The 15,538-nt window shown below is 38.5% G+C and overlaps 1 protein-coding gene across 2 annotated transcripts in view; it reads right to left on the bottom strand.

Annotated features, from left to right (window-relative positions):
• Positions 1–13,533: 13,533 nt before the first annotated feature.
• The window catches only part of PTH2R (parathyroid hormone 2 receptor), a 105,239-nt gene continuing 103,234 nt past the window's right edge, over positions 13,534–15,538 (bottom strand). For both annotated transcript variants that reach the window (XM_035305514.3, XM_035305515.3), the window contains exon 13: positions 13,534–14,768. In XM_035305514.3, the coding sequence (XP_035161405.1) occupies positions 14,373–14,768 (396 nt within the window). In that variant the 3' untranslated portion in view covers positions 13,534–14,372. The remainder of the gene's footprint in view (positions 14,769–15,538) is intronic.

The following is a 15,538-nucleotide window of genomic DNA, read 5'->3' as shown; positions in this document are numbered from 1 at the left end:
TCACATGAAAAATGTAATGGGATGTGAAGTGGGAGTGGTAGTTCTTGGTGGAATTGGTGAGGAATGTTAGGAGATGAACTTCAAGCTTAGAACACTAAAAAGTCACCACAGAACTGGGAAGTTCATGAGATTCTAGAATTTGTAAGTAAGAAGAACTTCAAATACTATGAGATCTTCTAGAATAGGAATTCTGAGTTATTCATGCCTCTATTTGCTGTACCTGTCACAGAATCTGGCACATAAAAGGCATAAGTTTTAGCTGAATGATTACTATGTGAATGAAGTAGAAATCTATCCTCATCACCCACCCATAATTGGGTTAAAAGAGAGGGTAGGATCTGTTCACAAGAGAGGAATATGAAGCTCACCTCTCCAGCCACATCTTTTCTCTTTCTTGCTCATTGTCTTCTAATAATACTGATTTTCATTATGTTTTTAGAATATCCAAAGCTCTTTAATGCTGAAGAATATTCCACTTGTTGTGTCAACTGCCTCAAGTATATTTTCATAGCTATTTTCTTTTTTCCATTTTTTGTGTCTCAACCCAGAAACAACATCCTCAAGAAGAGGCCTTCCCTGAGTTATGGTATCATAAGCATCTCTTCCAGCATTACACTCAATCATGTCACCCTATTAATTCTCTTTACAGCAGCCAACACACTCTGAAACGATATCATTAGCTTTGTATGATGACATATTCAGGCACACGTCTTAACACTCAGTTCATAGGGAAGAGGTTTCTTCCCCAGAAATCCAACCTATTTCCCCTTGATTATGGCCTCGCAGCCAACATTTTCTTTCTTTACTGTCTGCACTGTATTTTCCCAAAGAATACAATACAAGAATATAATCCCAGCTTTTTGAACACAGCCTGGCACATCGTACATATTTGTCCAATAAAACAAAGTTCTAAATAAAGTGTGTGGCATGTTACTATATCAAAATCCTTTCAGTTGAACGTAACAGAAAAATGTTGGCAAAAAAAGTTTTTTGGTTTTATCCTTAAAAAGAGAAGAAATTCGCACCTCACACAATGTAACCAGGATGCACACATCAGCTTTGCCTCTCTGGGGCTGGCTCTACTGCCAAGTTCTGTATAATGACAGATTCAGGTACATGTCTTAACACTCAGTCTGGCAGACAAGAGTTCTCTTCCCCAGAAACTCAACCTATTTCCTCTTGATTATGGCCTGTTACAAACCCAATAATTGGCCAGAGGAAGAGGATAAGCTGCTTGACTAAAGCCTAAAGAGTCCCACCTGGGACGTAAACGTGGGGCCAATCTCGCCTAAATCATCTGCCTGAGCATAAGGGGAAAGTGGTTTCCCAAAGTGAATTTGGAGCATTAATACTAGAAGAAGGAACTGATGCTGGGAAGCAAAAATCGTCCTCTATAGTTTGTCTTCTAATCCTTTAATTGTCATCGGTCACAGTTTGAATAAAACCTATACTTTATTTAAATGTTATTCAGCCTTGCACAGTTGTTATATTTTTTATCAGAGTTTAAAAAAAACAGAAAGGAGTACAGAGGGCCTGTTATTTGATATTCATTTATTGTTATGAATATTTCTACAGCTCCTAATAGCTGGTTGCTACTCTGCCTGAATGCCTCACAGCACAGGAGGGCATACCTGCTAAAGGCTCTTTCTTCCCCTTAGCAGCCGTAAATTAGTAAACTGTGACTCTTTTCTTTGATCTTCATAGGTAAAGCTTAGGAAAGTCTCAGTGGTATAGCCAACAGAGCTCTAGAGGAATAGGTGACTCAGTTAGACAGGGAAGTTCACTGTTGGGGCTAGAGATTGGCTGGAGCCATGACATAGAGTCTCCCTTCAGAGGTAATGTCCTCTGCCTTTTTTCAGCTCTCATCCTCCACTACTTTAAGAGCTCTAATACCCCACTTTTCATTAAAAAGTGTAGTTCTGCCTTCTTAGGATAATATTTTCTGTGAAAGCTACTTTATTTCTCTCTGCCTCAGTTACCTCATCCATTAAATAGGGATAATAGTATTTATCTCACAAAGTTGTTGTCATAAGAATTGAGTGTGTGTGTATGTTTGTATGTGTGTGTGTGTATGTTTGTATGTATATGTGTGTACCTATATATACTCAAGAAATATGTGTAATCAGAACATTCTCCTTATGCACCAACTAGTATTACAAATTGATTTACCCCAGACAGTGGCAGTCACAGATATTTTGTGGAAAAGTAAGAATTGTTTCTCACAGAGTTGTTTCAAAAGTAAGCAATGTTTCCAGATAGATCATAAATGGTGAGTGCTAATAATTCAAAACGTTGTTTTAGTTATTTTTTCTAAAATTAATAAATTAATTTACTTTCTGAATCATGGCTTTTGTACTAAGTAGGCATGTTATCTGATAAGGCCAACTAGCAGAACCTCAACTGGAAAATTTGTCTGATAACAGATAATCAGGGTAGGCTAGGAATTTAGTCATAAATTGTATCATACCAATGTATGACTAAATTCTGAAAAAAAAAAATGTGGAGAATGTGAGCAGGCCTAGTAAAGACATAGTTCTCATTAGTGTTGCAGCTGTTCTCTTTGAATGGTCTACTGGCCAGAAGCAGCACAGGTGCAGTTTGGCCACAATTCACATGTATTATGTGTGTGGCAGGAATGTTAGAATTATCAGAATGGGAATGTAAAACAAAAATAGTTAATATGTATGGGCTCTCTATACCTTCCTCTCAAAGTTGCTGCAAACTTAAAACTATTGGGGGCCAAGTCAGGTGGATCACCTGAGGTCAGGGGTTCAAGACCAGCCTGACCAACATGGTGAAACCCCATCTCTAAAAAAAAAACTAAAACTGTTCTAAAACACTAAGTCTTTAAATTTTTTTTAGAGATAGGGTGTCACCATGTTGGCTAGGCTGGTCTCGAACTCCTGACCTCAGGTGATCTACCCATCTTGGCTTCCCAAAGTGCTGGGATTACAGGTGTGAGCCACTATGCATGGCCTTAAATTTTTTTAAAAACTGTTACTTAGACCTCACCATCTTTACTGGCATAGCAGAGGATAAAAGCCATTCCCAGTCTTTTTCTTCCCTGCCTCTCCAGCCTTGGTGCTTTTATGTCTCCTCCCTCTCAGATCAACTTTATCCTAAAACCCTCGCAGGTCCCCAAATGTACTAAATTCTCCCACACTTTTGTAGCTTCCCATCTGAATTCCAACTGCCTGGAACATCTTCCTCACTTCTCCAACTGTTCACTTCTTATCTCTTTTAGAGATTCCACTTTACGTCCCCCAGGAAGTCTTCTTTTTGCTCCATATCTAAACCAAGTTCTTCCCCTTTGCACCCTCATAACTGTCTTCTCTCATAACAGTTTTTAAATTCACCTGTGAGCATTGCAAAGGTGTGGAATCAAACTATGTGCCCATCGATCTATGAATGGAGAAAAAATGTGGTATATATACCCACCATGGAATAAAATCAGCCATAAAAAAAGAATGAAATAATGTCTTCTGCAGCAACTTGAATGAACTGGAGGCCATTGTCCTGAATGAAGTAACTCAGGAATAGAAAAACAAATAATGTTCTCACTTCTAAGTGGGAGCTAAGCTATGTTTATGCAAAGGCATACAGAGTGATATCATGAACACAGGAAACTCAGAAGAGGGGAGGGTGGGAGGGGCTTGGGAGAGGATAAACTACTGATTCAGTACAATGTACACTAGGGGCCCCCAGTCCCCAGGCAGGCTAATACCAGTTTATGGCCTGTTAGGAACCAGGCCTCACAGTAGAAGGTGAGCAGCTGGCAAGAGAGCAAAGTTCCATCTGTATTTCCAGCTGCTCCCCCCTTGTTCATATTACTGCCTGAGCTCCACCTTCTGTCAGAGCAGCAACAGCATTAGATCTCATGGGAGCGCAAACCCTACTGTGAATTGTGCATGTGAGGGATCTAGGTTGTATGCTCCTTATGAAAATCCAATGCCTGAAGATCTGTCACTGTCTCCCATCAACTCCAGATGTGACTACCTAATTGCAGGAAAAAATGCTCAGGGGTCCCTTGATTCTATACTATGGTCAGTTGTATAATTATTTCATTATATATTACAATGTAATAATAATAGACTGAAGTGTACAATAAATGTGAAGTGCTTAAATCATTCCAAAACCATCCCTCCCCCCCACACACACTCCAGTCAGTGGAAAAATTGTCTTCCACAAAATCGTTCCCTGGTGCCAAAAAAGCTTGGAACCACTGATGTATACTATTCAGATGATGGGTACACTAAAAGCCAAGATATCATCACTATACAATCCATCCATGTAACCAAAAACCATTGTATCCCTAAAGCGACTGAAATTTTTAAAAAATTTAAATAAGTAAATTCAGCTGTGAGCTTTTTGAGAGCAGTTGAATTTGTAAATTAAAGAACAGCCTGTTATTTCTGTGTCTTAAACTCAATAATTTTTAGTCAAAGTTCAATAGATGCTAAACAAAAGAATAAATCGACATACCCTGTTGCTCAGTTGGCAGTTTCAAAGATTATAAGCATACAGCCTAACACACTACAAAGAGGAAGTTCTCCACCTTACTTATCTCCAACTCGAATCAATCAATGTATATGTGTATGAAAATTGTAATGAGAGAACAATGAGATTATTGTAACTTTTATTTACAAAGAAAATCATGTAAAATAGATTGCATGATGGAAACCGATAACTTCACAAAAAGGCAATTGTCAAACAGGAAATCTGCAGAGACGTGCTTGTTACATGCTGAATGATATTACAAATATTACAACCAATACAATAAAATTATAGAAGCTGAACTCTAAATATGACATTTTACCAACTACTTTTCACTGTAATAGAAATTCAGCTAGAATAAAAATAGCATTCAAAAGATCTGGAAGGTGGGAGGATGGCAATGAAGCTTTACCAAAAAGAATTGTGATGAGGGGAAGATTCCTAAAACTAAGGCCATAGACTACACTTTCAGAGTTTATCATTTTTCCCCAAGGGCTTCAAAACCCTTATGTTGACATAAAACATTCCTAAATTTACCTAAGATAAAATATTGCACAGGCATTAAAACTGGAAAATTTATAGTGTAGTTACTAAATTTGAAAGAGGCAGAAGGTTTGGTATGGAAATAGCTAAAAATATGTATTTGACCTTTTCAGATAAAAACATTCAATAATTTTGAGCTATTTATTTATATACTAAAGATATATATATTTATATATATTTAGCTATATATTTATAAACTAAGGAATCTTGGTGTGTGATTTTTGTGAAATGTCAGCCCAAGCACATCAAATATTTGACATGGAAAACTCGAGTTGGACTTTAATATTTGTGATTATTTACTTAATTTATTACTAAACTGGTAAAGTGAGATTTTTTTAAAGAAACTTCTTATTTTGGAATAGTTTTAGATTTATAGAAAAGTTGCAAAAATAGTAAAGATTTTTTTATGTACCTGACCCCTAGTTTCCTTCATAGTTAACATTTTATATTACCATTATACATTGGGCACATTGCTAATAATTAAACTCTAGACTTTATTTGGATATGCCAGTTTTAAGATTAATCCCTGCTTCCTGTTTCATCACCCACCTAAAGTAACACACTGCATTTAGTTGTCATGTGTTGCCAGTCTCCTCTAACCTATGACAGCTTCTGAGTCTATCACCTTTTTTCCTGACCATGACAGTCTTCAGGAGTATCGATCAAGCATCCTCAATCTAAGTACTGACAAACTGTTTCTCAATCTAAGTTTTTCTGGGTTTTTTTTTTATTATTAAACCAGAATAAAATAAGATGTTTTTAAGAGAAATAGCACCTGTTTAAAAGTCCTATGTTAAGAAATCATTTTCTATTTGGGAAAAAAAAAAGCTGTGAAAACCTTCTTGGTTCATTTGCATAATGAGACCCCCAAAACTAAATCCAACAAGATTAAATCAGCCATGGCAGTTTTCAAGGCATGTGCAGATTTTAAGGAGTTCTTATTTAGTAAGACATTCTTTCCAAGCTACTCTGCCTTTGAAAATGTTAATGCCCCTGAATGGAATAGAGCCAACTGGAATGGAGTTGGAAAGAAGTGCCTTCAGGGCCCCTCAAATTAAGCTGAACTGGGGGTGCCTACCTTTTGTCTGCTCAGGTTGGCATTTCTTTGAGGCACAGATTTCTGTTGCCATGCTCTGAGGAGGTCAAGCTGGGTAAATGCTGGAACATATTTGATCAGCACGAATCTACTGTATGGCCAGGAGATGAGGGAAAAAATGTGTGCAAATAACACCTTTATGTACTAATCTTGTTTTCATATTTCACCATTTAAATCATTAATCAAATAAACCATATAAACTCCCAAAATAAAATGTAGTTTAAATAGAGATTAGGTGTCTAAAGAGGAATGGAAGTTAAATGTTAATAGTATTAAATTAAGAGTCAGTAAGGGATAAGAATATTAGCCCATTTTCCCTGGCATCTGCACCATTTATAGATATTTCATTGCCCTGGGTAGTTATTATAATAGTGAATAAATGGAAACCTACACAAAAGCTGTCTTTAAATGTGATACAGATGAGTAATTTAAAGTTTTTCAAAGTTATTTTTACAATAATATGTGGGCAAATTTCCATGGTCTTGTGAGGCAGTTTAAGAACAGGATTTAGATGTTTATATCTAGTTACATATTTTAGATGGTGTTGAAAGGAGAATTTAGATTTACAGGTTACTTTTATTCTGATAGTCACAAAATACTGGGAGATAAGAATGTTTATCTCTAAAACTACAATTATATAATTGTTTTTCATATTCCCATGATTATTAGTAATTTTATCATTAAAATTTGAAACTATGGGGAGGACTCAAGATGGCACTGTGAGAACAACCCAGGATTGGAGCTCTTCTCCTTGAATCTGCAAACGGTGAGTCAAAGCGGCATTTCCAGACTGATCTTTGTTGCCCACAGAACGGGGAAACTCCCAAGTATAAAAAAGACACGGGACGCCAGGCAGTAGGTCTGCCTGGCGAAGCCGGCAGCCGGGACGGCGGCAGCCGGCCCTACCCAGCAATCCCCACAGGGCGCGCTTGTCCGGGTGCCTTGTTGAACCAGCAACCTGAGACTTGAGAGGGCTGGACTTGAGACTGAAGGAGACTTGGACAATAGGCCAGCCCAGGGGATTGCAGGGATTGGGATACCCAGTGGGACGAACAAAACCGCGATTTCAAACTATCCCGAGCAGACGGTCCGAGACGCTCTGTGGGGGAGGGGCGTCCACCACTACCGAGGCAACCCGCCCCAACTGAGATACACGCCCACTGCTGACGCAGCCAGCCCTTTCTCACCACTCCTATTCAATATAGTACTGGAAGTTCTAGCCAGAGCAATCAGGCAAGAAAAAGAAATAAAGGGTATTCAAATAGGAAAGGTGGAAGCCAAATTGTCTCTATTTGCAGACGACATGATAGTATACCTAGAAGACCCCATTGCCTCAGCCCAAAAACTCCTGAAACTGATAAACAACTTCAGCAAAGTCTCAGGATATAAAATCAATGTGCAAAAATCACAAGCATTCGTCTACACCAATAACAGACTTAAAGAAAGCCAAATCAAGAGCGAACTGCCATTCGCAATTGCTACAAAAAGAATAAAATACCTTGGAATACAACTCACAAGGAACGTAAGGGACCTCTTCAAGGAGAACTAAAAACCACTGCTCAACGAAATCAGAGAGGACACAAACAGTTGGAGAAACATTCCATGTTCATGGTTAGGAAGAATTAATATCGTGAAAATGGCTATACTGCCCAAAGTAATTTACAGAATCAACGCTATCCCCATCAAGCTACCATTGACTTTCTTCACAGAACTGGAAAAAACCACCATGAACTTCATATGGAACCAAAAGAGAGCCCGCATAGCCAAGTCGATTCTAAGCAAAAAGAACACAGCGGGGGGCATCACACTACCGGATTTCAAACTATACTACAAGGCTACAGTAATCAAAACAGCATGGTTTGGTACTGGTACCAAAACAGAGATATAGACCAATGGAACAAAACAGAGGCACCGGAGGCAACACAACATACATACAACTATACAATCTTTGATAAACCTGAGAAAAACAAGCAATGGGGCAAGGATTCCATGTTTAACAAATGGTGTTGGGAAAACTGGCTAGCCATGTGCAGAAAGCAGAAACTGGACCCCTTCCTGACACCTTACACTAAAATTAACTCCAGATGGATTAAAGACTTAAACATAAGACCTGGCACCATAAAAACCCTAGAAGAAAATCTAGGCAAAACTATCCAGGACATAGGAGTAGGCAAGGACTTCATGAACAAAACACCAAAAGCATTGGCAACAAAAGCCAAAATAGACAAATGGGACCTAATGAAACTCCACAGCTTCTGCATGGCAAAAGAAACAGTCACTAGAGTGGATCGGCAACCAACAGAATGGGAAAAAATTTTCGCACTCTACCCATCTGACAAAGGGCTGATATCCAGAATTTACAAAGAACTCAAACAGATTTACAGGAAAAAAACAAACAAGCCCATTCAAAAGTGGGCAAAGGATATGAACAGATACTTTACGAAAGAAGACATATATGAGGCCAACAATCATATGAAAAAATGCTCATCGTCACTGGTCATCAGAGAGATGCAAATCAAAACCACATTGAGATACCATCTCACGCCAGTTAGAATGGCGATCATTAAAAAATCTGGAGACAACAGATGCTGGAGAGGATGTGGAGAAAAAGGAACACTTTTACACTGTTGGTGGGAGTGTAAATTAGTTCAACCATTGTGGAAGACAGTGTGGCGATTCCTCAAGGCCTTAGAAATAGAAATTCCATTTGACCCAGCAATCCCATTACTGGGTATATATCCAAAAGACTATAAATCGTTCTACTATAAGGACACATGTACACGAATGTTCATTGCAGCACTGTTTACAATAGCAAAGACCTGGAATCAACCCAAATGCCCATTGATAATAGACTGGATTGGAAAAATGTGGCACATATACACCATGGAATATTATGCAGCAATCAGAAATGATGAGTTTGTGTCGTTTGTAGGGACATGGATGAATCTGGAGAACATCATCCTCAGCAAACTGACACAAGAACAGAAAATGAAACACCGCATATTCTCACTCATAGGTGGGTGATGAAAAATGAGAACACATGGACACAGAAAGGGGAGTACTAAACACTGGGGTCTATGGGGGGGAAAAGGGGAAGGCCAGTGGGAGGGGGAGGTGGGGAGGGATAGCCTGGGGAGAAATGCCAAATGTGGGTGAAGGGGAGAAGAAAAGCAAAGCACACTGCCATGTGTGTACCTACGCAACTGTCTCGCATGCTCTGCTCATGTACCCCAAAACCTATAATCAAATAAAAAAAAAAAAAAAAATTTGAAACTAATTCTTATTTTCTTAATGATTTGGCTTATTATTACATTTTTCACAAAGGTGAAATAATAATTAGGGGCCTTGGAGTCAAACAGACTGGATTCAAATCCTGACTCAGCCACTCCACTTTAATCTGCAACAAATCATCTAGCCTCTCTAATTGTTTCTACATTTTTGAAATGGGGATATTGACACCATTGTGTGTTATAATAATTATATGATAAAATATACCCAAAACGCTATGCTCAGTTTCTAAAATAAAGCAGGTTACATTAATTTTTTTTATTTTATTCCTAAACAAACATAGTAAAGCCAATGTTTTAGCCTAGTATGTCTCTGGATGCACAACTAAGAGATTTACTGAACAATTAATTCCCTGTGTGTCTTAGGGAGAGGGCCTGAAGCTTGAATAGCAAGTCTAAAGAGAGAAGAAAACTGATATCCAACCCATAAAACAAGGTGTTTAAAACTCTTTCAAAAAGATGGTAAGTACCTCTTCCACAGGTAAGTACCTCAGAGTGGTTAGGTAGAAAGTGAATCTTTGAATAGTATGGTTGGTATCTACAGTATGAATACAGAAATTGTGATGGCTTCCCTTAAAACAGGTTTAAACAGAGTAACTGTTGATATGCCAAGCTACAATTAAATTCCATTATACCTAAAGATATTTTGTTGCTTCATTTCATTAAAAATGATAAACTGCAATAAAAAAGAAAAAAAATGATAAACTGTATAGATATCATTCCTCAACAACATTTTAGAAAATAATTACTTATTTTTATGTAAGTGTATCATCTAAATCAGAGGACACAGACCAAATGTGTCCAGAGCCCAGGCACCTACAGTTCCTTTTTATTCTGACAGTAAAGAGGGAAATTAAAAATTTGCCATTGCTGTACAATAAAGCAAAATTTAATTTGTTATGTTCAGTATAAAACCTACTCCCCAGCTTTACTTAAAATTAACTGACTCTCTGTAAATGATTCAACCTTATGTATCCTCCCCATATTCTTAACAAAGTTCCCAGGCATCCAGAGGCTCCTGTTTTTCTTGCTGACCAGCTACAAGGTCACATAACAGATAAAGCCTAAAAATTGTAAAATGTGTTTTTCGAAATGTTATTTTTCTTTTTTTTTTCTTTCTTTCTTTCTTTTTTTTTTTTATTGAGACGGAGTTTCACTCTTGTTACCCAGGCTGGATTGCAATGGCGCAATCTCAGCTCACCGCAACCTCCGCCTCCTGGGTTCAGGCAATTCTCCTGCCTCAGCCTCCTGAGTAGCGGGATTACAGGTGCATGCCACTATGCCCAGCTATTTTTTTGTATTTTTAGTAGAGACGGGGTTTCACCATGTTGACCAGGATGGTCTCGATCTCTTGACCTCGTGATCCACCCGCCTCGGCCTCCCAAAGTGCTGGGATTACAGGCTTGAGCCACCGCGCCCGGCCAATGTTATTTTTCAAATGTAAAACACATCATAAGACATGTCACAGGTTAATGAACTGCTCTTTGTTCTTGGTCTGTAAAAGCACTTCCTGCTTTGTTATCCTGTGTCACAAAAGTGCTTAAAAGGCCTTCAGTTTCTTTGTACCTTGGTCAGTCTTTGGAAGTGATTCCACTGAGTCCATGATTGCATTAAATAAAATGCTCCCCCTTGGGTCTCTCCAAGTCTCTGATTTCCTGCTTCAACAGTAACAAAATACTGCCCAGTTCCTACCTGGCCATAGTTGAGCTCTTGGCCTGTCCAAATAGGCTAGCCATCAGTCAATACCAGCTCATGGTTGTCTCATGAAATCCTCAGGTATTTTCATAATTTAGAAAGTGTAATTTATGAGAAATAGCTCAAATTTTAAATTTTGGCAACTGAATAACATATTTCCAAAGCCCCTGGCAGAGCAAATAAAAGGATGAACCAAATTTAGCTCATGAGCCAGTAGTTTGCACCTGTGGATCTAGATCAGCCAATCCTCAATAACTGTCTAATATGTTACAAGATAAAATCAACACACCGGCATAACTTATTGTCTGTGCAGACTAATTGGATGCAGACATTATCAAAACCTAGAAGGAAAAATACATGTGCACAAAATGAGATTAAGCCAGGCACATTGTAAGTACTCCTGTAGTCCCAGCTACATGAGAGGCTCAGTTGGGAATGTCCCTTGAAATCAGGAGTTTGAAACCAGCCTGGACAGCATAGCAAAACCCCATCTTTGAGAGAGAGATTAAGAGCCCTAGCAATTAAGAAGTTATTTGTTCCTTGAGAAAATAGATTATGCCTTGTTCTTTTTTGTGGGTCAGTGCTTAACATAGTATCTGGTCCATAATAGGCTCTAAGTGTTATAAGTAAAATTTTGATTCCACAAAAGAAATAGCCCTCAAAGATAAATCCTCACAGCAAGGCAATTTACTTCTGTAGAAAGGTACAGCTCATGGATGGAACAATGGTGGCCACACGTTTGGACAAGTAGGGAAGGGGTACTTAAAACTGACAGGGTGGTCCCTACTGCTGTGTCATTCCCCTATTGGCTAGGGTTAGATCGTACAGGCTAGACTAATCCTGATTGGCTATTTTTAAGACAGCAGGGTCTGAGCTTGAGTGGCAGGGTGGGTATTTTGGCAGGAAGGACAGTTACGGGCAGGTCAGAGCAGTAGCCAGGGGTGACCTAGGTCAAAGAAGGTGACTGGAGCAGGTGATTGAGATGAGTCAGGATGGAGCTGGGGACTGGGGAATAGATGTGAACTACTGATTAGAACTGGTGGAGAAGGTTGTTTAGTGGAATTACAAGGGATTTAAACTTTAAAATAGAGAAAGAATAAGAGAGCTGAACATACTGATGTACTGATTCTTTGAAGAGAAACTTGGGGTTAACTATAACATTATAACGTAAGTAAATGTTTGTTGAATAAACAAGTAAGCTTTAAGAAAAATCTGGAAAACTGAGGGCTTTATTATACTTGTTAATGTAAAGAAATATTCTGTCTTCAAAGGCAGCAAGAAAATGAAAAAACGTAATAGTGGTCTAGCCTTAGAATTTGGAGTTGGCTTAAAAAGTAAGAACTCTTTATATTTTCTATATTATCAAAATACATCTATTCTAGTAATCCCTATAATGCAGTGACTAATGAGAGCTTTTATAATATAAATGAGGTAAAATGAGATTTAACTTAAAACAAGAACCTAAACCAAGTATCTGTATGGATATGTTTTCAACATGTAATTTCAACACGTGATTTCCCTTAATACAGAAAATCGCTCTGAGCTAGACAGATATTGTCTTCATTTTAAAGATGGAAAAATTTAACTGTACAGGAAGGTAAGTGATTTTATAAAGCCTTGTGTAAAATTAGCAATAGAACTTAATCTCTGACTCAGCTCATGATGGTTCTCTCCTAACAGGGAGGCCCCCTGGGGAACTAATAATATAGAATCAAATCAGGTGAATTACATATGCACAATGGCACCTTTGTACACAGGAAGGGTGGAAATGGCCTATGCTATGGCACAAAAGAAGAAGGAAAGGAAAAGCATAAAAAGGAAGTTTAATATTTTTCAAGAGGGCTTGTCAGCTTGATCCATGTCATTTTAGCTGGAAACATATCATTCTGTGATTTTCTTTTATTTTCTAGGTGTATGTCTTCTCCACCAGAGTGGAAATTTTATGAGCATAAGAGCCTAAAATATACTCCAAAGCAAGAGTCCCAAGCACTCTCTATCCAGAATTTATTGAATTTTTGATGGGCTAATAGGCTACATATATACAGGTGAAAATAGAACATAATGATTAAGAACATGGGACTTAAAGTCAATAGAGCTGCCAATGACCAGCTGTGCAATTTTGGGCAAGTTAACTCCACCTCTATGAGTCATCTGCAAAAGGGGTGACTGTAATAAGACTTCATAAATTATAGTGAAATTAAATAAATGAATGCTTGTAAGAGCCCAGCAGGATGCCTGCTGATACATAACATGCCCTCAATAAATGTTTTCAAAACTGCAACATACTGAAATTTCAAGTTCAGTAAATTACAAAAGTTAAATGTTGATATGTGTATATTTGGAGAAGGGAAGTTTGGTTGTTTCTCAAAAATAAAGCGAGATGTTGAAAGAAAAATTTTTTAAAGTGATCCAAATGTATTTTCAAAACAAACTTTTAATTGATCCCACATGCCATTTACAATGTAGTAATAGATCAAACAAGAAAAAGATAAAGATGCAGCATGATTTGCTATCAAAATAAATTACAAACAAAATCAATTTGTAGACTCAAGCTCACTAAGGAAACCTTTCTACATGACATGGTTTACAGAGAAGAAAGATTGAAGACCTGCAGTCTGGCTGGTCACAAAGAGGACATTCAAAAGAAGGGATATGTGAAATATTCTTTTTTGAGAAATTTTCCTCATTCCTAGAAACACCAGTAATTGTTATAAATGCATTATTTTATCAATGTCCAGCCTATTAATTTCTCAGCAAGTACTTGTTCTTAGGTAGTTTATCTTCCTGCATATATTTTTTTAGATCTTAATTGCTCTTATGCATGGGCAAAATAAATGCAAAGATAGAAGTACATTAATGTAAGAAATAAGAGAATACTAGTTTCTAAAAGGAAAATGATACACACTAAATGATCATCATTATATTTAGGGTGATATATATGAGAGAAAGCTACAGGCAAGCAGTTGACACTTTTTACCCAAAAATAGCAGAAAAATGAACAATCACAGAGCAAACACCATACATCAATTTAGAGGAAAACTTGATGCCAATAGAAGGTAATAAACTACTCCATTGACACTTGCCTTTTCGTGTCTTTAGTATTTACAGAGCCAATTCATAGAGGCTAAAAACTTTTATTTAGTAACACTTTAACCCTGAATTTTCAGCCTTTGAACTCAAGCATAGGAATATGAGCCAAACCCTCTCACACAACCAGCCATTGGACCAGTCCATGAAAGTCAGCCAAAAATGTCCATTCAGAGAACATCCTTAGTTTCTCCTTGGCATCCTTCAGTGTCTGGATTAAATTCCATAGGCCTGGAAGATTCCTCCACCAGAATATCATCTCCCTGCTTCCCACTACCTTCCTTGGTCTCCTCGTGGACTGAGTGTGCCAGGCAGTCCTGCTCTGAGTTACTCCAGACGTAGCCGGGTAAAGTCATGTGGCTGTCAGACTGTCTGCTGGCGATCTTGGCAGCTTTGCCAGAGATAAGCACCATGCGCGTGCTGGCCGCCACTTGTGACTGGCTGCTGGTGCTGTGCGTCATGGTGGTGAGCATTGAGCCGCATCTGTGACTGCCACATGGTGGTGTTCTTTTCCAGTCCACGGAGAGATTCCACCGACTCCACATCTTCTTCACCTCTGCCTGAACCTAAGCCATGAGAAACATGTTGTGCATAAGAAATCCTAAGGGAGAGCCCACAGCCTTGTTACAAGGATGTTTGCCTTGATTTCAATGACAGTAGTAATCACTGATTGAGGTTCCTTTATGTGCCAGGGACTTTATGTATTTTCTGTTAACCTCAAAAAACCTTTGAGATAGGTGTTAGTTTTAGAGGTGAGCAAATTGAAAGTTAGAGGGAGGTAAAGGGACTTGTCCAAGATCCAAATTTAAATAGAAGTGTAAATGCAGCCAATAGATATATCTGACATACAGGAGAGAAAAAGGAGATTCTGGGGTGGAAGAGAAAGTCAAGATAAACTGTGCCAGTGAGAACTTCAGAACTCTCGCTTGGCACGTGACAAGCCCATTGGAACTCCTGCACTGAGACCCATCCAAAGTCAAGCATAGCTTCTAGCAGTATGAGGTGGCTTCCGTAAGATGATCTCAGCCACTGATAGTGCCTGCCTGAGAATGCTCAGTGCCGCCTGGAGAATTTACTCTTTGCTGTAGCCAGCACACACCTGATAATAGGCCCAGGACTCCCCTTTCTTAGGGCATTTACTAAAAAGGGCTCATACTTGTAAATATGTAGCTCTTATAACTCAGAAGCATCTCTCTCAGGAACCTGAGAGCCATAATATAATCATCAAGAGGGAGAAGGCCTCTTATCTCCCAGTCTCTGTGGGAAGACAGAATTCTAGCTTAGATAACTGCCTGCTTGCTAGCATAGCTGGCCTAAACATGTTTATACTGACCAA

Source organism: Callithrix jacchus, chromosome 6 (assembly GCF_049354715.1).
Source record: "Callithrix jacchus isolate 240 chromosome 6, calJac240_pri, whole genome shotgun sequence".
In the NCBI taxonomy this organism is placed as follows: Eukaryota; Metazoa; Chordata; class Mammalia; order Primates; family Cebidae; genus Callithrix; species Callithrix jacchus.
The sequence above is the reverse complement of the archived record's forward strand: the minus strand, read 5'-3'. Positions and strand labels throughout refer to the sequence as shown.